The sequence below is a fragment of the Galeopterus variegatus genome, unplaced genomic scaffold (genome assembly GCF_000696425.1).
Source record: "Galeopterus variegatus unplaced genomic scaffold, G_variegatus-3.0.2 Scaffold30, whole genome shotgun sequence".
In the NCBI taxonomy this organism is placed as follows: domain Eukaryota; kingdom Metazoa; phylum Chordata; class Mammalia; order Dermoptera; family Cynocephalidae; genus Galeopterus; species Galeopterus variegatus.
In genome coordinates, this window is record NW_007726141.1 from 524,322 (window position 1) to 551,234 (window position 26,913).

The 26,913-nt window shown below is 34.8% G+C and overlaps 1 protein-coding gene across 1 annotated transcript in view; it reads right to left on the minus strand.

Annotated features, from left to right (window-relative positions):
• Positions 1-19,993: 19,993 nt before the first annotated feature.
• The window catches only part of CD36 (CD36 molecule (thrombospondin receptor)), a 76,263-nt gene continuing 69,343 nt past the window's right edge, over positions 19,994-26,913 (minus strand). The window contains exons 10-15 of the mRNA XM_008569986.1: positions 26,626-26,813; positions 26,080-26,198; positions 25,133-25,206; positions 24,537-24,591; positions 23,335-23,499; positions 19,994-20,922 (exon numbers count right to left, since the gene is read on the minus strand). Coding sequence (XP_008568208.1) covers positions 23,335-23,499; positions 24,537-24,591; positions 25,133-25,206; positions 26,080-26,198; positions 26,626-26,813 — 601 coding nt within the window. The 3' untranslated portion in view covers positions 19,994-20,922. The remainder of the gene's footprint in view (positions 20,923-23,334; positions 23,500-24,536; positions 24,592-25,132; positions 25,207-26,079; positions 26,199-26,625; positions 26,814-26,913) is intronic.

Genomic DNA, 26,913 nt, shown 5'->3' on the forward strand with positions numbered 1-26,913 from the left:
TAGAATAAAGAATCCAGAAATCAACCCACACACCTATAGCCAGCTGATCTTTGACAAAGGCACCAAGCCTATACACTGGGGAAGAGATGGCTTCTTCAGCAAATGGTGCTGGGATAACTGGATATCCATATACAGGAGAATGAAACTAGACCCATACCTCTCACCATTTACTAAAATCAACTCAAAATATTTTAAAGAATTAAATATACACCCTAAATCAATAAAACTTCTTAAAGAAAACATAAGAGAAACACTTCAGGAAGTAGGACTGGGCACAGACTTCATGAATATGACCCCAAAAGCATGGGCAACCAAAGGAAAAATAAACAAATGGGATTATATCAAACTAAAAAGCTTCTACACAGCAAAAGAAACAATTAACAGAGTTAAAAGACAACTGATAGAGTGGGAGAAAATATTTGCAAAATATACATCTGACAGAGGATTAATATCCAGAATATACAAGGAACTGAAACAACTTTACAACAAAAAAACAAGTAACCCAATTAAAAAATGGGCAAAAGAGCTAAACAGGCATTTCTCAAAGGAAGATATACAAATGGCAACAGACACGTGGAAAAATGCTCAATATCACTTAGCATTTGGGAAATGCAAATCAAAACCCCTGAGATACCATCTTACCCAGTTAGTATGGCTAATATCCAAAAGGCAATGAATGACAAATGCTGGTGAGGTTGTGGAGAAAAAGGAACTCTCCTACACTGTTAGCGGGACTGCAAAATGGTGCAGCCTCTATGGAAAATGGTATGGGGGTTCCTCACACAACTGCAGATAGATCTACCATATGACCCAGCTATCCCACTGCTGGGAATATACCCAGAGGAATGGAAATCATCAAGTCGAAGGTATACCTGTTCTCCAATGTTCATTGCAGCACTCTTTACAATAGCTAAGAGTTGGAACCAGCCCAAATGTCCATCATCAGATGAGTGGATATGGAAATTGTGGTATATCTACACAATGGAGTATATCTACTCTGCTATAAAAAAAGGATGAAATACTGCCATTTGCAACAACATGGATGGACCTAGATAGAATTATATTAAGTGAAACAAGTCAGACACAGAAAGAGAAATATCACATGTTCCCACTTATTTCTGGGAGCTAAAAATAAATAAATAAATACACAAATATACTGGGGGCGGGGAGGGAAGAAGACACAACAATTACAATTCCTTGAAGCTCATATGACAAGCGAACAGATATGAGATTGTTGGGAGGGAGGGGGGAAGGAGGTTTCGGTAATGGGCCACAATAATCAACCACATTGTATATTGACAAAATAAAATAAAATTTAAAAAAAAAGAAAAGAAAAAACACATCTCATCAGATGTCTAAAATATTAAAATTTTAAAATAATTTCAATAGAATGAAAATATATGCTTCTAGAGTAACAATACCAATTTTCTTGTTTGGTTTAGGGAAACTATCTGTAATAATGTATTATAACTAGCACAAGCTTTTTAAAAATCTAGAATTTTTGAAATAAAAGCACTTAGCACAATTTCTTCAATTTATAGATGAAATAAATGGAGTCCACTCAAAGTTATTGGCAGTTAGGACTAAATTTGGAGTTCCTGTCTGCTAATCTAATGCTCTTCAAACAACACACTTTCCCCTTCATATATATGAATTATGATTTTTCTGGATGACCATTTCCCAAAGCCTGTTCTGCAGAACTCTAGTCCTGCAAGTTGCTCTGCAAAAATGTGTTTGAGAAATACTGCATAGTGTTCATTATATTAGTCCGTTCTGTTGCTTATAACAGAACACCTGAAACTGGGTAATTTATGAAGACATGAAGTTTATTTCTTATATTTTTGGAGGCTGGGAAGACCACAGTCCAGGGGCGCATCTGGTGAGGACATTCTTCTTAATTGGAACTCTCTACAGGGTCCTGTGGCAACAAGGGTGTCACATGGTGAGAATGGGCCGAGCAAGAGCGAGCTCACCTGCTCACTTGCTCTCCTTTTAAAGCCATCGGAATCATGCCCATTACTTCATGAATGGACCAACCTATTCATGAGAACACAATCCTCACAATCTAATCACCTCTTAGAGGTCCCACCTTTCAAATACCATAACTGGATTCCCCACCCTTTTAACACTGTTACAGTGGGGGTCAAGTTTCCAATACATGAACTTTTGGGGGATGTATTTAACCCATAGAACTTGTATAGCTCCTTCTTGGTTATTCTTGGCACATTCTCATAATAAATCAGAGGTCCCATCATAAAGAAATTATTTTAACTCTTCACCTCAGCTTACCAAGCCTGAAATGTTCTTGCCTCCTCTCTGATGTCCCCTTCTGCTCACTCTCTCTCTCTTTAAGTAAATTTTATTTTTTATATTTAAGGTATACAGCACGAAGTTAGAGGATACATATAAATAGAAGAAAGATTACCATAGGAAAACATTTACATCTCACATAGTTACTATTTTTTGCTTTTGTTTTTGTGGGAAGAGCAGCTAAAATCTACTAATTATCATGAATCCCATATATAGTACAATCTTCCTCATGTTTTACCTTAGAATCTCTAGACTTCTTTATCCTACATATCTACAATTTTGCATCCTCTAAACCAAAACTCCCCATTTCCTCCCCACTTCCACCCCTGATAGCCACTGTTTTGTTATCTCTGTATATTTGATTTTTTTTTTTTGAGATTTCATATATAAGCGAGCTCATACAACATTTTTCTTTCTGTCTTATTTTGCTTAGCATAATGTCCTCCAGGCTCATTTGTGTTGTGGCACATGGTAAGATCTTGTTCTTTTTTAGAGTTGAATAATAAATACTCTATTGTGTGTATATATGTGTATGTATATATGTTGTGCGTATATACATATCTACACAACAATTTCTCTACTCATTCGTTATTTGATGGACGGACAGGTTGTTTCCATTGTCTTGGCTATTGTGAGTAATATTGCAATGAGCATGAGAGTTCAGCTATCTTTACATGGTGGTGATTTCATTTCCTCTGGGTATGTGCACAGATTAGGAATTACTGGGTTATAAGATAACTCTTCTAAAAAATTTTTAGAAACCTCTACACAGTTTTTCTTTATGGCTGTACCAATCTATGTTTCCATCAACAATGCACAAGAGCTTCCTTTTATCCACATTGGTACCAACATTTGATATCAACATTTTAATAACAGTCATCCTAACTAGTGTGATGTAGTATCATATAGTGATTTTGATTTGCATTTCCCTGATGATTAATGAGGCTGAGCATCTTTTCATATACCTGTTGGTCATTTCTATGTCTTCTTTGGAAAAAAAAAAATGACTGTTCAGGTCTTTTGCCCAATTTTTATTTGGTTATTTGTTTTTACACTATTGAGTTATATGATTTCTCTATAAATTTCAGATATTGAACCCTTATAAGATATATGGTTTGCAAATATTTTTTTTTCCAGTCTACAGACTGCCATTTCATTTTGTTTGCTTCCTTTGCTGCACAGAGCTCGTCAGGTTGATGCAGTTCAATTTTTTTTTTCTTTCATTTTTTTCTTTTGTGGCCTGAGCTTTTGGTGTGATACCCAAAAAAACATTTCCAAGGCCCAAGGCTACTGTGCAGGAGATATTCCTCTATGTCTCTTCTAGGAGTATTACAGTTTCTAGTCTTATATTTAGTTCTTTTATCCACTTTGAGTTGATTTTTGTGTTTATCATGAGTCCAGTTTTATTCTTTTGCATGTGGAAATCCAGTTTTCCTCACACCATTTATTGAAAAGACTATCCTTTCCCAATTGTCCTCTTTGTGAGCTTGTCAAAAATCAGTTGACCATACATGTTTGGATTGATTTCTGGGCTCTCTATTCTGTTCCACTGATTTATGTCTTTTTTTATGGCAATACCATACTGTTTTGGTTACTATAGCTTTGTAATATAACTTTATAATTTTATAATTGTAATTTTCTCAGAATTGTTTTGCATATTCAGGGTTTTTATGGTTCCATATGAATTTTAGGATTGCCTTTTCTAATTCTGTGAAGAATGCTACTGAGATTTTGAGAAGAATTGTGTTAAATCTGTATATTGTTTTAGGTAGTATGGATATTTTAACAATATTAATTTCCATCCATGAGCATAAGATATATTTTCATTTATTTGTGTCTTCTTCAATTTCTTCTATCAGTGTTTTATAGTTTTCAGTGTACAGATCTTTCACCTTCTTTGTTTAATTTATTTCTAGATATTTATTTATGATGCTATTGTAAGTGAGATTTTTAAAAATTTCTTCTTCAGTTAGGTCATTATTGTGTATAAAAATCCTACTGATTTTTGTATATTAATTTTGTGTACTGCAACTTTACTAAATGCATTTTGTTCTAACAGTATTTTGTGGAATCTTAGGAGGTTTTTAACATAAGAGCACATCATCTGCAAATAAAGATAATTTTACTTCTTCCTTTCCAATTCAGGTGCTCTTCATTTTTTTTTTTTTTTCTTGTCTGAATGGTTTTGCTAGTATTTCCAGTACCATGTTGAATAGAAGTGGTGAGAGTGGGCATCCTTGATTTGTACCTGATCTTAGTGAAAAAGCTTTCAGTTTCTCCCCATTGATTATAATGTTAACTGTGGGTTTTTCCTAAATGGTCTTTATTATGTTGAGGAATTTCTTTCTATACCAAAATTGATGAGATTATTAATATTATTATTACTATTATCATCATCAAGATAGGATGTTGGACTTTGAATGTTTTTACTGTGTGAGCAGAGATAATCATGTGGTTCTCATCTTTCATTCTGAAAATGTGATGTATCACATTGATTTGCATAAGTTAAACCAGCTTTGTGTGACAGAAATAAATTCTACTAAGTCATTATGTATAATCTTTTTGATGTGTTGTTGAATTTGGTTTAATAACATTTTGTTAAATTTTTGCATCAGTATTCATCAGAGAAATAAGCCTGTAGTTTTGTTTCTTGTGATGTCATTGGTTGGCTTGGTATCAAGAAATGCTGGCTTTCTAAAGTATGTTTGGAAATATTCCTACTAGCTCTTTTTTTTTTTTTTGAAGAGTTTTAAAAATATTCTATTAATTATTTCAATGTTTGGCATAATTCAGCTGTTAAGCCATCTGGCCTTGGGATTTTCTTTGTTGGAAGGTGTTTGATTTCTCCTTCAATCTCTTTATTTGCTGTTGATCTATTCAGGCTTTCTATTTCTTCCTGACTTGGTAGGTTATATTTTTCTAGAAATCTATCAGTTTCCTCTAGGTTATCCAATTTGCTGGCATATAATTGTTCATAATATTTCTTTATGATCCTTTTATTTCAGTGTTGACTGTTATAATCCTTCACTTTCATTTTTTATTTCATTTGAATCTTCTGTGTTTTCCTAGACTACCTAAAGGTTAATCAGTTGTAAGTTTTATTTTTTTCCAAAACCAACTCTTAGTTTTTTTGATTCTTTCTATGGTTTTTCTGTCTTCTATTTGGTTTATTTCTATTCTGTGTTTTATTTTCTTATTTATGCTAATTTTTTATTTAGTTTGTGCTTTTTCTAGTTCCTTTAAGTGTAATATTAGGCTATTTATTTTGGGGGGGTCTTTTCTAATGTGTGCATTTATTGCTATAAACTTCCTTTGGAGGACTGCTTTTGCTGTTTCCCATAGGACTTTTGTGTATCCCATAGGTTTTGGTATGTTGTGGTTTTAATGTCATTTGTCTCAAAATAATTTTAAATTTCCATCTTGATTTCTTTTTTGATCCATTGGTTGTTCAGAAGCATGTTGTTTAATTTTCACATTTTTATGAATTTTCCAAAATAACTCCTATTATTGATTTCTAGTTTCATATGATTATAGTCTGCAATGATTCTAGATATGATTTCAACCTTCTTAAATTTGTTAAGATTTGTCTTTGGGGATAACATAGTCTATCCTGGAGAATGTCACATATGCATTGGAGAAAATGTGTATTCTGCTGCTGTTGGATGTAAAGTTCTGTTTATATCTATTAGGCATATTTGGTCAAAACTGCAATTCAAGGCTAATATTTCCTTATTGCTTCCTGTCTTGATATATTTATGGTGGAAACCGGGGTATAAAGTCCCCTTCTATTATTGTGTAGCTATTTATTTTTCTCTTTATGTCTTTTAATATTTGCTTTATGTACTTTGGTGTTCCAATGTTGGGTACATATACATTTATAATGGTTATGTACTCTTGATAAATTGACCCCTTTATTAAATAGTAATCTTCTTTGTCTCTTGAGACGGTTTTTGACTTGAAGTCTATTTGATCAGATATAAGTATAGCTATTCCTTCTGTCTTTTGGTTACAATTTACATGGAATATCTTCTTCTCTCCTTTTACATTCAGCCTATGTGTGTCCTTAAAGTCAAGTGGATCTCTTGTAGGCAACAGGCAGCATACAGTTGAATATTACTTTTTTATCCATTAGCCACTCTATGGCTTTTGATTGGAGAATTTAACCCATTTACATTCAAGGTTATTACTGATAGGTAAAAATTTACTATTTCCATTTTTTTTTGTAACTCTTTTGTTTCTTTCTTCATCTCTTGTTGTCTACCTTTGTGATTTGATAATGTTCGGTAGTGCTAAGCTTTAATTCTTTTCTCTTTATTGTTTTTATAATTTCTATAGCTTTTTTGTTTTTTTTGTTTTGTGGTTACCAAGAGGCTTATGCAACACATCTTATAGTTTTGATCTACTATTTTAAGCAGATAACTTCTGTTGCATACAAAAACTCTAGACTTTTGTCTTACCCTGACTCACAATTTATATTTTTGATGTCAAAATTTACATTTTTTATTTTTTTAATTTTTTTTATTTTACTTCTCAATATACATTGTAGTTGATTTTCATGCCCCTTTACCTGTTCCTTTCCACCCCTCCTCTCTCCCCTGCCACATCATATCTGTTCACCTGACTTAAATAGTTCAAGGAATTATACATATAAAAGTATAAAACTCACAGGAAAGGGTAAAAACATAGTCAAGTCCAAAAAACTCCAATACTATATTGGTGGTGTATAAATCTTACATATCTCTAGTATGAAGGTTAGAAGTCAAAATGGTCAAAAATAACTAAAGCTATAATAAGTAGTTAAAAAATACATAATATTAGGAAGAGTGTGGTGCTGATATTATATACTAAAGATATGTATGACTTATACACCACCAATATAGTATTGTAGTTTTTTGAATTTGACTATGTTTTTACCCTTAGCAGTGAGTTTTATACTTTTATATGTATTCAGGATAAGAATTATTATCTTTTTGTTTCTGATTGAAGAATTCACTTAAGCATTTCTTGTAAGGCAGGTCTAGCGGTAATGAATTCCCTCAGCTTTTGTTTATCTGTGAAAGACTATTTCTTCATTTCTGAAGGTCAGTTTTGTTTAGTATTCTTGGCTGTCAGTTTTTGGGTTTTTTTTCTTTCAGTCCTTTGAATATATCATCCCATCCTGGCCTGCAAATTTTCTGCTGAGAAATCCACTAATGAGGATTCCCTTTATATGTAACTTGACACTTTTCTCTTGTTGCTTTTAAATTCTCTTTGTCATTGACTTTTGACAGTTTGATTATAATGTGCCTTGGAGAGGAACTCTTTGGATTGAATGTATTTGGGTACCTATGAGATTCACAAATCTGGATGTCCATATCTCTCCCAAGACTTGGGAATTCTTCAAAAGTTATATTATTTAATAAGCTTTCTATCCCCTCCCCCTTTTGTCTCTTCTGCTTCTAGAACTTCCATAATGTGAATATTTGTCTGCTTATCAGTATCCCATAAGTCTCATAGGTTGTCTTTACTCTTTCTCATTCTTTGTTTTTTTTCTCTGAGTTATTTCAAAAGACCTATCTTTAATTTCACAGATTATTTTTTCTGCTTTATCTGACTTGCTGTTGAAGCTCTTGACTGTTTCTGTTTCTGTTTTATTCAGTTAAGTTCTTCAGCTCCAAGATTTGTTTGGTTCTTTATGATTTCTATCTCTTGGATGAATTTCTCATTTGGATCATAAATTGTTTTCCTCATTTCATTGAATTGTCTATTTGTGTCCTTTTGTATTTCACTGAGTTTCCAAAGATCATTATTTTGAATTCCTTTTCAGACATTTTATAAATTTTCATTTCTTTAAAGGTAAGTTACTGGACAATTATGTTCCTCTGGTGTCACGTTTTCTTGCTTTTTCATTTTTCTTGTGCCCCTGCATTGATGTTTCTACAATTTTCCCAAACTTTACAGAGTGGCTGCTTTCATAAAGGAAGACTTTTCTTTTCCTGTGTATCAGTTTTCTTCACCTGTAACATGTAGTTCTGTTTCTCTGCAGTTGAAAAAAAAAAAGAAAAATAAAAAAAGAAAGAAAGAAAGAAAGAAAGACTTTCACTTGCAGAGAAGCCTTAGGGTGCCATTTGGACACGGTCTGGTAGCTCTGGTTCTGTGTGGGTATACCAGTGTAGTCTCCCCAGAGATTCAGTTCTAATCAATGTTAGTGATGACTGCAGGTGCCTCTGTGATATAGGCTGCCAAAGTTTGTGGCAGTGATACTCTGGCTATGTAGATTATTAAGGCAATGACTTAATAAGGTATCTTCCTGTTCTTGTCTTCCTCACAGAGGAGAGTCTTTGGTGAGGAGATCTTCTTTGGTGTTGAGTCTGACATGACTCATAGGCAGCCACAGGGGCACTGTGATCTGGGGCACAGGTGCTTGGAGCATCTATGGAGCCAGGTTTCTGGTTCAAGGTCTTGCAAAACTACCCTAACATCTGGGACATGACTCTCCAAGGAACAAGCAGATACAGTTTTCCCACTAAGCTGGGATTTGTTGCTCTGAGGCATATCCCAGCAGCTCTGGCCCAGGGAACTGAAATGTAGCTGTGGTTCTGACCCTGAGAGTAGGACACAGCATTTGCATGGCTCCAGGAAAGAAGCAGTGCTCCAGAGACTCAGGCTCCTGAGAGCAGGGCACAGTTACAATTCAGAACCCAAAACGACAGGGCACAGTGGCGGTAAAAGTTCTGGGAGATGAGGTCCATGCAATGATGACAGTGGACATTGGGACTGTGGGACATGGCACAAGCCCAGACTGCGAGGCCAGGTGCAGCAGCAACAAGGAGCCAGGAAAGGCAAGATGCTGCTGTGGCTTAGGCCCCAAGGGTTGGAGATCAGCACAGCAATGATTCCACTACCCAGAGCCGTAGGATGCCTCAGTAACTCAGACTGTGGGGGTTTACTTCAGTTCCAGGTAGGCAGGGCATTGTGGCTGTTGGGCTTGGAGTGCAGGGTGGCAAAGAGCAGCTAAGGCTCTGATTCCCTGCAGTATGATTTCCCTACAACTCCCTTTCCCCAGAAAGTGTGACCACATGGGCCAGTGGATTCTCTGAATCCCTGGGAGTGGGGAACCAAGTCAGCTGTGGTGGTGGGGGGTGCAACTGCACCAGTGTACAGAGGCCTGTAGTCCTGGGGAGCAAAACTCAAGCAACTGTCTCAGCTGTGATGCTGGGTGGCCTGACTCCTCCAGCAGTTTGAAGCTCTGGGTTTCTGGGGGCAGGCACCACTTCAGCTCAGCCTTAAGGGGAGGGTATACCAGCACCAGTGATTGGGATGGGGCAGCTCCGTGGTAGCTTGGCTCAAGAGGGTAAGGCATAGCAGCAGTTCTGCTCAGGCAGTGTACTACTGGGAGGGCATGGTGCAGCAGTGGCTGAGCCTCAGGGATAGAGAGATGCAGTGGCTACTCCCATGGAGGGTAAGATGTGCTCTAGCAGAAGCTTCATTTCCAAAATGGTGCAGAACAGTAGCAGCGTGGACCACAGAGCTCAGGGCAGATGTGGACTTCTTCTCTAGGAGTAGCCTAGAGTATGGACTCAGAACTACCTTGGCTTGGCTCAGAGCCTGTGAGGACTGCAGGAGTCTCCAGTAGCAAAGAAAGATTGCAGGTGTCAATGACAGTGATGGGGGCTGATAGTGTCTTCTTGCCTTTTCCCCCTGGTTTGGAGCTGATCCTGACGGGGGACATGGGGTGGCAGAGGCAAGGTGTTTCCCTTCTCTATGCAACCATCCTGGGTTTCTGTGCTGTATGGGATTTTTCCTGCTGCTTTGCTGTTATCTGGTGCTCTCCCTTTAGATATTTTGGTTGAAATGTAGTTATTTGTTTGTTTTTGTGGGTGGGAAAAGCACTAGGAACTTGTAATTAGGCACCTTGCTGATATCACTCTCTCCCACTATATTTCTTTTGTTTCCAGGTGGAGAAAGTTCTTTGCTACCAAGGGTTCATGTAATGAGTTTGGGCCAACCTAAATAACTCTGAATAATCCATCTTAAGGTCTGTAACCTTAATTACATCTGCAAAGCCCTCTTGTCATGTAATAAAACATATTCACAGGTTCTAGAAACAAGGGCACAGATACCTTTGGGGGACATTCAGCTTACCATAGTGCCAAATTCTTACAGAGGTCTTCTATGAACACCCAATGTGAAGGAACTGCTTAGCCACTTTATCACATCACTAATTCTTTATGCGTTTTAAGTGCTTATCTCACTTACTATAATGTAAGCTCAACGAGAATCAAAAAGTAGGGTCTGATCATCCTGGAATAATGCTTGGCACATAACAGATGTTCAATAATATTTGCTGTCTGAATTTTACAAACTTGTTTATAAAATTTAATGTATATGTTTGCATGAGAAACCTAATATTCTTTGAAACAAGGCCATTCTTATGTTCTTATATATACACTATACATATGTATACATGTATATATTTGTGTATACATGTGTATGCATATATATATATGTGTGTGTGTATAATGTATTCTGTTTCCCTCTTTTCTGCTTACATATTATATATAACAGGAAATTTTTGCCATGATTCAGAAATTAAGGTTAAGATGTACAGTTATCTCCCTTATCTTCCTTATACCTGTTTTTCCTGGAGCTCTTAATCTATATGGAATATGCATAATCCCTCTATCATGTATTAGCCCAAGTGAGAAGAAATATTAAACATTTCTCTATGTTGGCCTTTTCCAAAATGAATTTCTGTAAGTCACTACTACAAATATCTAATGAAAAAGTGTTCCATGCTTATGTTTAGAAATATTGGATTAAAAGAATAATGATGTCTTGGAACATTCATCATGCTTATATATCTAGTGACTCTCTAAGAGAGCTATTTAGTTTTAAATATTTTCCAAATGTATCATCAAAGAATCGATATTTCCCATAAAGTATTTATCATTCCTAAAATTAGTGTTCTAGGGGATGCAACTTACTAAACATTACTACAGGATATTTTAATATTCAAATATCAGGATTTTCAAGGTTTGAAAATTTATTAGTACAGGTTTTACATAGGCCATTGGTGGCAACTTGAAATACTTTCAGCTTTGAGGGGGGATGTTTTATTATTCAAAACATGATTAAAAAAACAGACTAGAAGAGAGGAGATCAAATGTTCACATCACAAAGAAATGATTAAGTTGTGCAATGATGAATATGCTAATTACCCTGATTTGATCATTACACATTGTACACATGTATTGAAATAGAACTCTATAAATATGTACAATGTTTTAATAAGTTAATTTTAAAAAATATGAAATTTGATAAATACACATTTTATCATAGAATAACTTAAAATCTCTATGACATAAGATGAGAACAGTTTCTCGTACTGTATGCCTCAAACCTGTGAGCTGGGGCTGTACTCTACAGCTCACTCAGGAAGCCAGGCTGATGGCAGCTAACTATCTCTCTGTATTATCAGCTGTAACAACAGTTGAAAAGGGTCTGAAAGTTCTTCAGTACTTCTGAGGATTGTTGCTTGACACTTCCACCTACAGGCAATTGGTCAGAATTTCATGGCATTATTCTTCCCAACTGGGAGGGTCTGAAAAATGGCAGTGGGGAGAACGAAATGTTTAGGGACCACCACTGTCTCTTCCACAGCTAACAAGACTCCTTCATTTCTTTCTAAGAACAAAGTTTCCATGTTATTAACAGATTGACTCTTGAATGTCATGATAGATTTAACATAAATATTGTAGGATGGTGAATAAAGCTTGCCACAAAATGAATTATTGAATCTACAGGAAGATTAAATAATTAGTAACATATCTGACAGATAAGAGAGAAGAATTTCAGAAAGTTATGGGAGGCAACTAAAGGAACATTTGGCATTCAGCTTACGAATGGTATCTATGTAGTCCAGGAATGGGTCATGTGATACACAAAGTCAAAACAATGCAGTTGAGGAAAGCAAGTCGGTGAAAGCCAGAGAAAGGGAACAGAACTAACATTTCAAATACCGAGCATTTTGGATGTACTCCTTTCTGTCCTAGGCACATTGTAATCATGCATGGATTAAATGTCTTACAGTGTTTTTTTTTAAGTTGGGAAATAAATTATAAGAAAAATAGTAACAGCCAACAGTGTTGAAAAAAACTTGTACACTGCATTTCTAAGCAATTATTCTTAAGTAAAAGGAATCCATGGTCATAAACTTGGGTAAATACTGAGCACTAATTTTTTTTCTTTGACATTTATAGCACATTAAAGGTTCTGAGAATCCTTCCAAAAAAGAAATCAGTTTAACGTTCTTAACTGGATTTATCAAACTTGCCTGCAGTACTATTGGAAGAGATGGTTGTCCTTGGGCTTATTCTCCTACATCTTACTGGGTGTGCCCAGAAAGAAAGGCTCTGACTATTCCTTACCTGGGCCTTTTCTTAGGTATATATATGCAGTGGTCAACATGGAGGAATGAAGTAATGTCTGACCCCCCTCCCCAAACCACCCCCTCCCCAAGCAAAAGGAAGATTTGCTAACTGCTTTCTCTCAACAAGGTGGATTCTTGAAACTCAGTGTTCCTCAGCTATGATACAACTCCACATATTGCATGGCCCCTGTGAGACCTGGGGTCAAGGAGAACTGATGGCAAACAGGCTGTTTTGCATGCTTCATATGAAGGTACTTCAAAAAGTTCATGGAAAGATTAATTTTAAAAAATTAATTCTATTTTTCCCATGAACTCTTGGAAGCACACTTGCACTGTGTTGTACATAGTCTTTTGTCTCTTTCTCAGGAGTATCTTGTTTCTTAGCATGTAAGTAGGGTAAAATCAAATCCAAGACACAACAGGTGTTATAGGAATTCCCAGACCTTTTCATATGGTAACAGTAAATTTCAGCACTTTCCGAAGGTTGATTGCTTTGAGTTTTTCCAGACCTAGTAATTTTGACAAAGGAGAAACATGAGTTGTTAGACAATCAGCTCACAGTTGCTATGATCTACCAAAGTTACATTTGTTAAGTTACCCTTAATTAACATTTGAGGGTTTATTTCATTCACTGTTGAAAGCACTTTATGCACTTTAATTCACTTAATCCTCATATCCTCCTACTCCATCATAGAGGTACTAGTGTCTTCAGACAACAAATGAAGAAACTAAGGCACAGAGGGGTTAATCAACTTCCCAAAAGTCTCAAGGTAAGTGGTGGGCCTGGAATTCAAACCCAGACACAAGAACCAATTTTCTAACCATCGCAATAAGAGGAAGGAGATATAACCTGGAAATTTTATATTTAGTCACATTAGAAACCAGAACAATTGTAAAACATAATGCCTAATAGTAGAAAGATGTTTCAAAATATAAATAACCTGAATTTGCACATGTCTTCCTATTAAAAAAAATGTAAATCAAAATCTTAATGACCCACAAGAATAAAGAATATCTGAGGAAAAAGTAAAGGAGTTTTGAACGATGAGAGGGCCCTACCAATTCAAGATTTATATAGTTCTTAGTTGATCATTAAGATAATATCAGGCAAAGCAGCCTATTTAGATGGTAACCTGGACCTCTAATCCCGAAAGTCAGGAATTCCATTCTTGGGGTGGCAAAGAATTCAATAACTAAAGAACATTTATTCTGTGTAGCCCTAATTCTGAATGACACATACTTTATACAGCTATGAGAAGCTAGCACAATCTTAGTGTTATAGAAAACTTTCAGATTAACCAAGTCACTCAAATAATTATTCATCCCATCACAATCTACAAACTTTAAGCTCTTTCTGGTACAGGGATCAACAAACTGGCCTGTGGGCCAAATTCAGCCCACACTGTATTTTTGTAAATAAAGGTTTACTGGAACAGAGACCCAACCATTTGCTGTGTGTTGATTGTGGCTGCTTTTGTGCTACAATGACAGAGCTGAGTAGCTGTCACAGAGCCTGAATGACCTACAAAGCCTAAAATACTTTCTATCTTGTCCTTTACAGAAAATGTGTGATGATTTGTTTTAGTAGCTTAAGCACATTTTCCTCAATGATATTTTCTTCAACATGCACATAAAACTGAGTCAAATATAGCTTTAATGTTTAGAAGTGAACCCTAGTACTATTATTGAATTTGGAGAGTGTGTTTGTAAATATTTCCACAATGTGGCAATGAATTCAAACAGTTGACCATAAAAGTTTATCCCATTTAACTGTCAGTGATTAAACCTACAAATCATCTTGCCTATTTCATAGTTATCTTTAGAGACCTTTCTTTCTCCTAACAACCCTAGGATTTTCTCTTACATTTCCTGTGATAGACCTTGTGAACTGTTCATGGCCTTTGTCAACATAGATCCTAGACCCATCTACATATTTCTCACCCAGTTCACATCTTTCTCAACTATCAAATGATTGCTAAAAAACTTGTTTGCCATCTAGACCTTATACTGCATTGATATTTATAATTTGTTATTTACTTAGCAAGCCTATTGAATACTTTATTTTACATGCTGAGTTACTCTAAACAAACCTGTTTTTGACCCCAATATAAAAACCATAGTTTGCATAGGAAATCACCTTGATGCAATGGTATCCTCCAAGTATACTACCAGATACCATCCCAGAGGTCTTGGAACAGAAAATCTCAGAGAACTAAAGATAATCAAATAATCAATTATTAATCAACTTAAAATATATAGTGAGGAGCTAGGACAAAGAGGAGTAGAACTTATAAACCTGGAACAGGATGCAAGCAGGGTAGATGTACCACTATATCTAAATCCTGACAAACGTACTGTTAACATGTCCTGCCTCTTTCTGTCGCATCAGCCTTCCTTTCTAAGTGTGAGGGTCTAGACCAGAACTGAGGTTTGAGCAAGGGAGTCCAAAACACAGAAGGTACCTGGCGTCAAAATCTACCCATGTTGTAATGGAGAGACACAGGGGCAAGTACACCTGCCCACAGCTGTAGAGAACCAGTGACCTGCTAAACAGCCATGTTTGTTTGTTTTCTGTATGTTGCCAGTAGGCAACAAGTGGGATACCTCTACGACTCATCTAAATGTAGTGTATTGTGCACACTTAGTGTCTCACTTATATTTGATCATTCCATCTTTCACTATTTTCAACAAATGCTCTACTTGATATCTAACATGTTACACTAGCTACTTCCTTCCATGCTTAGTTTCTCGTTAATTTTTAGACATTGTATATATTTACACACATGATATGCACGTTTTGAAATATGTTCACATTGTGTAATCGCTAAATCAAGCTGATTAACATATGCATTATTTCACATACCATTTTTTTGTGATGAGATCACTTAAACACAATATTTTAAAAATTTATTATACATATATATATATATATATATATATATATGTATGTATACAAACAACTTTGGGTACAAAGTTGATTTTCAGTAGTCATGTACAATGTGTGATGGTCAAATCAGGACACTTAACTTATTCATCATTACAATACATAATTATTCTTTGCGACTGTAACCCAATTCTCACCAACCCCCCTCCCTCTCCCACACTTTTCCACTTTTAGTAATCATAATACTCTCTCTTTCTCAAAGTTCATTGTATTATTGTGATTGTTGTTTCTTTCCCTCTCCCTATTGTTTACTTATGGTTTCAGCTCCTGCTTATGAGTGAGGACATATGGTATTTCTCTTTCTGCACCTCTTTTTGCTCTTAGCAAAGTTTTCTCCAGGCTTATCCATGTTGCTGAAAGGGGATCCATTCTACACTGTTGGAGGGAGTGTAAATTAGTGCAGCCATTATGGAGAACAGTATGGAGGCTTCTCAAACAACTACAGACAGAACTAGCATAAGATCCAGCAATCCCACTACTGTGTATATACCCGAAGGAATGGAAATCACCATGTTGAAGAGATACCTGCACTCCTGTGTTAACTGCAGCTCTATTTACAACAGCCACACTATGGAACCAACCTAAAAGTCCATCAGAGGATGACTGGATAAGGAAAATGTGTATATACACAATGGAATACTACTTAGCCAGAAAAAAAAAATCACATTTAGTTTCTTCTATCCTTGTTACATTTTTTATTAGCAGAGTTTTTAAATAATACCAAAGATGTAAATAATACAGCAAAGTTACACATTCCAGCAAGAGTTATTTACAGGAGAAATTTCTGAATCCAAGTGACACTACTGTCCATTTAGTTGGTTACCCACTAATGTCCCTGTGGCACACTTGTACTTCTACTAAACAAACTGCATGTATGATGGTGGCAGGGCTAAGATGGGAAGGCAAAGGGGGTGGGGGACTGATAATGGAAAATTCCTAAATTAGTGGCCAGAATAGACATACTTTCACGAACGCATAGGACTATTATTTTTAAATTATTATTCACATATCTATGAGGAAAAATGCAACATTGACGTATATTGATTTTTCAAATAGGCTCCAGTAGAGAGAAAATTTTCAGAGTCCTGCTCCTTAGTCTATATCAAAAGATGAAGTTATTTAAGACTTTCTGACAATGTGTATTTCCATTCTAAGATGGCTCCACAGAAGTTTCCAATAAGTAAATTCTTTTCTTTAATTCTTAGGAGGTGGACTATAGGAAATTACTCATCACTTACTACTTCTGTTACGTAGGCCCATCTTTTCACAAATGCCATAGTTATCAGCTGTGAAGACTGAAGACAGGATGATGGCAGAACAACAGCTGTCAGCTTGGCTCTCTGAGCTTAGATATTCCAAGCTCAGCTATTTCATTAATGTACAGACATTCTCTACCACAAATAAGCACGCTCCTTTGTACTCTTCTGTCTCCCCCTCGCCCCTTCTCCCTACACCACTGCAGACACCCAGCAAGCAATCTAGCCTAGTTTTTTTCCCATAATAAAGCCCTGTAGTTATCATGATATTCATGATAACTTATATAAACTACTGTATCCTGAAGAGTACCTTCATCCAGGTAGATAATTTCCACCTCACATAAATTATAGAGAATATCTCCAATTTTAGTATCTCTTACCTGTCCCTGACCTATCCCCTAATTTACATGTAGTAAATATATTTATCATGAATATTGTCAAGTCAGTCAAATAACACATTCCAAAAAATCCATGGAGTATAAAGTTAGTACCACTTCACCCTCTACTCTGCCATATAGATTAGCTTTATGACTGACTGAAAATACAAACTCAACAGGGTAAATGACAAAACTTAGTGAAATATTTATAGCAACATTTTAAATCCTGATGGATTTTATCTCATCTCGTATGCTCATATAGCTTTGATCTCTGATGTCCTTCTGTTAATAAATAAAATGAATTCCAGCATGGATCAAATACAACTATTACAACTAGTTCAATTTTGATGACTTATATCAGGGCTTTTCAAAATTTCATGCGTCTATGAATCACTTAGGGATCCTGTTAAACTGCAGATTCTGATTCAGTAGGTCTGATGTAGGGCCTGAGATTCTGCATTTGTAACCAGTTCACAGATGATGTCATGTCTCCTTCATGAGTACATAGAATAGAGCATTTCTGAAATGTGTAGACATAAGCTACTAGCATCCAAGAACAGATAGGAAAAGAAAACGGGAGTGACAAATAACTCATGAATACATAATAACAGCTAATATAAAATTATAGTAGCAATATCAAACATGGAGGTCAAATATATTCAAAAATAAAAAGCAATTTTCCTGACAAGAAGTATTTACTTTCACAAATATTTTTCAAATACTGCTACGTTTGAACCATAAAAGGAAAAAGCAGAGTGTTCCTTTGATACATATATAGAACATAAATCATTATTAGTTCATTAGATTAGCTCCATGAAAATCACTCAGGAAAAACCAATCATAGGTAATTCTGTTGGTATATGCAGAAAACCAACATTATTTGTGTTCAAAATCCATTTAGAATGGCCGATAGGCCAAAAACCCAGGTTAAAAGAGTAGACAGTGTCACTAATACATTGGACTCAAACAAAAAAACAGAACTGTCAGTTGGAACACACCTAAAACAGACTCCAACTAAACAGGTAATTACTGTGTAGCTCAGACATTGATGGAGTTAAAAGACTGACGAATTATTTGACATGTTCAAACATTCAGCATATAGAATTTTGATAGATAACCAATATGTATATAGCTATATTTTTCTCCCAAAATGATACTCCCTCTTTTTCAGAGAACTGAGAGATAATGTAGCTTGTTCTATTTTTCACGTAGTTTTATGCAACAAAATGCTTTAACCCATTTTCAGATGTGTCGATTCTAACCTATTTGCATATGCTATAGATTTTCAAACAAGTTATGAAAAAAGCTATTGTTTTGTGGTTAATAAATGCAGTTTGGAGAAAAACTGTGCCTATAAAATGGTACAATTTTTTATGGATAAAACATATAAATTCTTACATGAAAAATTACAAGTTTTCCAACATTTACCCTCTCCCAAAACCATACGCTTTCACCAGGGCAAAACAAAAAGTCACATCTAACACATTCCCCAAACTGCCCCACTCCTACTGCAGTTCATATGCACATGTGCTCACACACACCCCTACCTAAACCCCAGATTTTCATATCAAAAAAGATATCTCCCATTCTTTAAAAAATTATTCTATTAGATATTTTAATACAATCTGCTTATCTGTGTATGGATTGTTTTCCCTCTTGTACATATTTTATAGAATTTGAGAAATTCTAAGGAATGATACAGATTAGATCATACATTTATTTAAACAATACTAAAGACATATAAGTCAAAATCATTTCTGATACCTAAATGCCACAAGATGCATATATGTATGGAGATATTAGGATCTGAGTCATCACTGTACAAGGGTACTTCAAAAAGCTCGTGAAAAGATTGATATTATCTTTCAATTCTATTTTTCCATGAACTTTCTGAAGTAATCTCATTTATACGGGAGGTGGAAATGTATATTCTTATCCAATTCTTTTTAACAGTTACCACTTTACATAGTTCAGCCCTACATATCTCAGGAATTAAAGAACTTTCCTTTATATTTCTCTCAGATGAACATGTCTACAGATGCCCTAATGCAAAGAAAATAGGTTCTTAATTATCAGGGGAAAATGTCTAGGATCTCATCTGGCATCTTAGAGGAATACTTTATTTCCTCCCAATTAAAAGAAAAGGCAGTACTCAGTATGCTTCGATTATCTTCAGAGATTCAAAAGATCCCTCTGAACAGGTGGTATTTTGGTTTGTAGTTTTCAATAGGAATTTTAACATTTAGCCTGGCAACCAGCAAAATGAGGCCAAGTTATTCTTATTTTTAGTATCTAAACAGACCAGTTACCCCTCCTTCATTCTGTATCCTTCTGTGTATAAAACACAAGACAGCATTTGGTTCATCTTCGCTTTTATGCTGGAACTTTTTAGGAGGACTAGTGCTCTCTACAGTAAGTGAACTTCTGCTAAAGAAAGCAGAATTACCTATTAATGTGTCTCAATCAAAAGGAAAGAAACTTCAGTCTTGAACTCAAGTCCTGCTGCTATAAAGGATGAAACACAAATGTCTTTTCGTTATTCCTCCAATCAACTAAAAAAATTAGACTGGGGAAGGTGGTCAAAATTGAATTCAGAAAGAAATACAAATTTATAAAGAAATATGAATTTAGATAAACTTGGGACAGAAAACTCAGGTAAACCTTTTGTGACACAGCAGGAACTACACAAAGCACAAGAATTTAAGAACATTTTTTAATGGCTGAAACCAGTCTTTTTGAGGTGACTATGAAAGTGAGAAAAATATTAGAACAAATAACTGTTAATGCACATTCTAATCTCTCTAATATTTCACACACTAATTCCTTTATTATCATTTACATCTCTTAATACTAGAACAGCATTCTGAGGTTGCCAAGTATAAGTTGCTACTGAGTAGAAAGACCAAAATCTACCCAGATTTCCAGAAGAGCTTCAAAACATGGAAAATGACCAAGTCCTTAAAATACTAAAAACTAAAATGTGCTAAAAATGATGTCCATTTGCATGAACAGTGACAAAAAATATAAGCCCATAGTTTTATAAATCAGAAAATGATTATGATGCCTACTGTTTCTGTACAAAGAATTTCATAGAGAAAGAAATTTTAGTAATATATAATAGCTCATAGCCAATAGTTTTGTTTTTCCATACTTAAGTGTCTTAAAATATTTGGTGTTCATGAAATGCAATGTTCTGACAGTCGTGGGACTGTCGCAACTGAATGAGGATACTCCTAGGGTGATCGTGTTCTTTCCTTGATGAGGAAGACAAAAGTTCAGGGCCCAAGATTTGTTTAGAATGTCCACTCCTCTGCTGAATTTGCCACCAGGGAACCAATGAATGAATCAGAACAAAAACCAAACAAAAAGCAAAACAAAATAATTGGTTTGTGCTTAAGTCTGTTCTACTGGAACTGAAATTGATTCAACTGTGTAAATGATGAATTTTAAAATGTGCCAGGTTCTTGTTCAAAGTACAAAAAAAAAAATTAGTGCCACCATTTCATCGACTCAAAAATAAGATGTGTTTGTAAAAATAATGCATGTTGTATCTTCATTTTGTAAATCAACATTACCAAAGGTCCTGATGTAGCTGGTGCATAAAGGTAGGGATTCATTTGCTGCCTGTAAAGTAAAAGAAATGTTACTACTTATCAGTAAGCAGTGGAATAATAAAACAGACAAAATTCAAATTCAATTTATCCAAGATATCACGTTTTCTATTACTCAGTCCAGTTTCTAAAGGTGTAGAGAGAAGTGCTCTAGTGGACTTTACCAATAAAGCAACACATGTTCCCATCCATTCAAGTAGGAGACATGGAAGGCTGCTTCCCAACTCTAACCAGAGAAGGAACAGTGCTAATTTAGTAAGCTCTGGACAAGCATTCTCACACCCCTCAGATCATCTTCTCAAGATGGATATACCACTTTCATAAGGACCATTGGATTATTTTCCTTCCAATCCACTGAGTAAAATCACACGTCAGCACCACCATCTTATACTTTCTTCTCCCCTGTATATTCATGTCCTTATTTGTTTCAATTGTTCACAAATCTGTCCAAAGGCAGGAGTTTTAGAATTTTCAAAACCAAGACTTGTTTGAGGAACATTACACATCTGTGATTCTCCTAAATGTAGCAAATCAAGTAATTAACAACAAAAAATATCTTCTCTACTTTTTTAAAAGAAACATAGCTTTGTAAAGGGCAGTAATTTTTTTTTTATAAAAGTCAAATGTATAAGCAAAACTAATTTTTAGCAAAGACATCCCAGAAAATTTTCAATTCTTCACCATAATTGAGACATATACAAACCCAGGTAATCTGAAATTCAGAGATCATTATGCAGTGATGAATTTTATCACAATTTTAATATAGAATACTTATAGAAAGTATTTTATATCTTCTATGTTTTCTTTTGAAAAGCATGCTTTCCCACTAGAACAAGATTTTAGTTATTCTTTCAGCAGATCATCTTTTCTGTTATATAAATGATCGCATGAATATCTTTAATTATCGCTTGTTTGTTACTGGGCTAATGACAGGTATTATAGGTGATGAAATACTACCTTTACGATAATGTGAATATACTGTTAGCATTCTGAATACATTCTGTCCAAATAGATTGTATTATTCAGTCTTCTTTTCAGTGAATAAATAGTGGCAGAAATGATCAAAACAAAAGATTGGGTTACCTACCCAGATACAAGCTCTCAATCTCATAAAAAAATTATTGGTCCCTAATTTCTATTTTGTTTTTTTAAAAAAATCATCAATTTAACTGATATGTATTTTGATAAGAGAATTTTGCATCTGTTAAAATTTATGATTTCATGGAATGTCTCAGGAATATAGAATGAATACTAATAAATCCAGGCTACTGGAAACTCACGAAATTGTATTAGGAACTAGATGTAATAATTCATATAAAATGGTTAGCCTGATTCCGGCACACAGTGAAAGCTCAATAAATATTATTTATTGTCATCAGTAGCAGCCCCAGAAATTCTATACATAACAGCTTAGGGTGCAGTCTGATTGCAAGCAGAGAAGACTTGTTTTGAAGTTGTTCTTTTCATAGCAAGCATACTGCTTTTATTTACATTGCATATATTTTTGAGGTGGTCAGGAAGGAAGGCTGATGGAAACTACAGAGGTCCTGAAAAATTCTCCTCCCACAGGCCACACCAATGTCACCTATGATTATTAAAGAAACGCTTCCATTTAGGGAACAGAGGGTGAGGCATTCATTTCTATTTATCTACAAGGGGGCAAGGGCACTAATACTGAAAGCACTAAGGCCTGGTCCTCCTCTATGATTTAGCCTAAACTCTTAGATCTTGTCCATGTTTACCCACTTTTTCTGCTAAACTCTGAATAATTTCATTTTACTGCACTATTTCCTCCTGTTTTTTTGAACTGCTATATTCAAATTTTAGGTAATGTCTTTTAATCGTTCATTTCGGCTTCACATTAAACATCTTGGATTCAGACAATCGATGGCTAGCATGTCTACATGCAGGAATCCTGGGGGTTTTTTATTAATATGTTATCTTCATTTTAGAATTCATTTCACTGTAGTTTTTTTAATAGCTTATTTAATTTCCCTGTTTTCCTTTCCCTAGTAAATTTCAATCTCTCTGAATCTTCATAATTTGTTATTGAATCTCTCCTAGTCAATAATATATTACATTATACATTTTAATTTTTATAATTAATTAGCTATAAATCAAAATGAACAAGTCAGAATTTTGGACAAGAGCTATACTTGTGCTAAATTTACAGTGGTCATAATTGCATCTTTTATTTTTCCCAGAATTAAAAAATGTAATTTAGTGATTTGCTTGATACTCATGGGTCCTATTTACTAATCTAGTCTTCATTTGTATTTTAATTTACATCAAGCACCTCAAAATTGGAGACTATATTAAAAAATGATAGTTGGCTAGTCATGTCTAGAAATATAACCCCTCTTTGACAAAATGAAAACAAGTAATATATAGTTACTTAAACAAAATATTTTTAATATATACTTACTTATTTCACTTGTTTTGATCTGCATACACAGTATGAAATCATAAAAGCAACAAACATTAATACACCAACACTCAGTAAGATAATTTCTACCAGTCCAAGAAGGTTTATTTTTCCAGTCACTTTATTTCTGAACATTTCTGCCCTCTCATCACCAATGGTACCAGTCTGTAATCAAATTAATAATTAGCATTATTTGGGTAGATTAGTAAAGAAAAATACTCAGGCCTCCCAATTATTTATCACCCTTTATATCCAGCACCTTTACAGGTGTTAATCATCTGTATCTGTAAGCAAGTCAGCAGAATTCCCTTTGCATATCAACGAAGGCAGTAAAGGCTAGTAGAAAATTTAGACAGTGAAACAAATCACCCTCATTTCAAACATGCTGTATGACACTCTTCAATGTACTAGGACTCATTTGATCTTCAAAACTGCCTCTGAAATATTTCAGTTTTCCAAAGGATGTTTCCCAGTGACAGAGGGTTTCTCAATGTCGAGAGTTTTACCTTCTCTAAAGGCTTATTCAATGCAGTGGTTTACACTAAAAATGTCTTGTCAGGCAATAAGACAGACTGCCCACGGGCCGGCCCGGTGGCGCACTGCTACAGTGCGCTGCTTGGGAGCGCGGTGGTGCTCCCACCGAGGGTTCGGATCCCACATACAGACCGGTTCCCGCTCACTGGCTGAGCGAGGTGCGGGCACAACACCGAGGGTTGCGATCCCGTTGCCGGTCCCGGTCCAGTACAGGCGCAACACTGAGGGTTGCAATCCGTTGCCAGACACGAAAAAAGACAAAAAAAAAAAAAAAGATAGACTGCCCACACCTACCCTAACCTTGCCTTTATAAGCATAGTTGGCTTTTATTAATGCTATAATATTTAGTGAGTTTTATTTGCAGTTACATGAATATACTTCTTCCCTATGACAAGCACTACAAGAAAAAGTTGTTAATAGATGCATTTTGGAGATAATGTTAAATGATAGGTGGTGTTTTGTCTTTCTAAACTAACACAAACTTTATTTCTGTGCAATTTGGTTCTCTCAAATAGGTGTAATCAATGTGCAAACTCATCCATATGAGCAATGGAGATACACACAATTTCAAAGTCTATACATACATGTCCAATTTTTGAGGCATCAAAAGCTTTTTTATATACAAAGAAGCTTATTTTTTTTAATTAAAAATAGACTAAAATACTAACCTCATTAAGCCAAAGTACAGGCACAATGTAGTTCTTCTTCAGACCCTTTAATGTTCTGTAACATACATTGAAAATAATTATGAAAAATATACTAATATATTTATATATGCATAACATTTTAATAATTACCAGTGTAAATAAATGCTCAGAAATTGGTTGCTCTTACAAATTGGTTAAATCCCTTGATTTTGGCTCCCTTCAAAAAGTCATTTAAATTTCAGTATAGCTGTTTCTCGGACAACTTTTACTCTTATAATTCTTTCTCATACAGATTTTCCCTTTGAACAAGTTCTACCCAGGAAAGTAAAATATGTGAGTTCTAGGAATTACTGTCATGGAAATATTTGGGCAGCTAACAAAACGAGGATGCCTCCAAATACTCAAAAACCATTACAAAACATACCTAAATACCATTTCAATAGACACTAGATATGATCCTAAGTACAAATACAGCATTTGGTGATTATTGCTTAGTGACAAAAAGCTAAAGGGAAGTTGACATTTGATATTCTTTCCACTTTCACAGATTTACACTCATGTTCTTACGTGAAAATAATACAAAATAATATAAAGATAACCTTGTTCAAGAGACTCACTCAATTTTCTTTGCTGGTTTGACCAATATGTTGACCTGCAGCCGTTTTGCGAACTGTAAAGTGAATCCAGTTATCTAAAAAGAAAGCAAGCTAAATTACTAACTTCTTTTTAAAACATCCAAAACTTATTTTTATTGTAACAGTAGAAGAGAAAGAAAGAGCACATAGAAATTAAGGTAAAATACAAATAAAAAACTTATTGATTAGACCTATTAAAATGTATATAAAATTATATTATATATGTATGCATACAAACACACAATGTCTTTGCCCAACCTAATGTCAATGCTTTAGTTAGATTTGTGATATTTACCTCAAAGAGTTTTAAGGAAATCAACAGCAATGATAAAACATAAGAGCTCAGATAGTTCATTTAATTCATGAATTATGCATGGTCAAATATATATTCAGTTAGAATCATAATACTACTTTTCATTATCATTTAAACTGAAACATGACTACTAAAATAAAAATGAAAACTGGTGTGCTACAGCCATTTTTATATTTTCCTGACACTGATCATAATAGATTTTACGCCAAATTCACATATCCTGGTAAAACCTTTTAATCCCTCATAATACTCATATACTGTGACTTCTAATAGAAGCAATACTTGGAGTTAAATGCAATATTATCACAGAATAATAACTTGTATAAAATTGTTTTAAGACAATTACAATCATTTCTATCACTGGCATTCCTGACCTGTAAATCATCTGAAAGGTTTATAAAGCTCTATAATGTGAAACTAAAATTGAATCTTCTTGACATTTGATAAGCAACAACAGGGAGAAATCAATAAAATTTTCATTGACATAAAGTTTCAGTAACTTAAGAATATGATTCAATAAATATGATCACCAAGTGCGACATAAGATCTTTCTTACATTAAATGTCATTTCTAAAAACAGTATTAACCAAATCAAATGAATAAAATATTTGCTTACAGGTTCAACATCCAAGTATGTCCTATGTTCTTCTTCATTTGGATTTAAGCCTTCAGTAGTTTCTAGAATATCAGGACTTGCATGTAGAAAATGAGGAAGTGAAATGTACACAGGTTTTCCTGAAAACAAGTTTTAAGAGTCAACTGGGAATAAATAATTTTCCTCATTTCATATATCACTCAAAGTATTTCCTTGAAAATATTTCTATGGATGAGAAAGCTAGAACAATGACAGATGGATAACTTGGGACACTTAAAGCATCACAAGAGAATTAATTTCATTTCACTCTAAATCTAAAAGCAGCACAGGGAAATACTGGCATGGTTTTATCTAATGATAACCAAGTTTTGCAACACTGAAACGCTATTGGGACTTCAAAAACAATACAAAATCAACATCAAAATTTTCTGCCATTACCCTTACCTTCTGTCTTTATTGCTTCCTTAAATTTAAAGTTTGGCTGGAAAAGGATTCTGGCTAAAGGTTGCATTTTAAAGAATATTGTAAATTTTGTCACGGACCGTGACACTGAGAATATTTACTCGCCTTCTTTGCATTTGCCGATGTATAGCACACCGTATGATGTACAATTTTTTGAGATAATTTCTTCTGTGCAGAAACAATGGTTGTCTGGGTTTTGAAGTGGAGATGCAAAGGCCTTGGATGGAAGAACAAATCTATACACAGGGATTCCTTTCAGATTAACTTCGGACTCAAATACAGCATAGATTGACCTAACAGATAAAAAAGAGCTTTATTCAAGGAGCCTGAACTATATTCTTGAGATTCACTTTTTTTCCCCCTTATATTATCGTCTTACTTTAAATTAGAAAA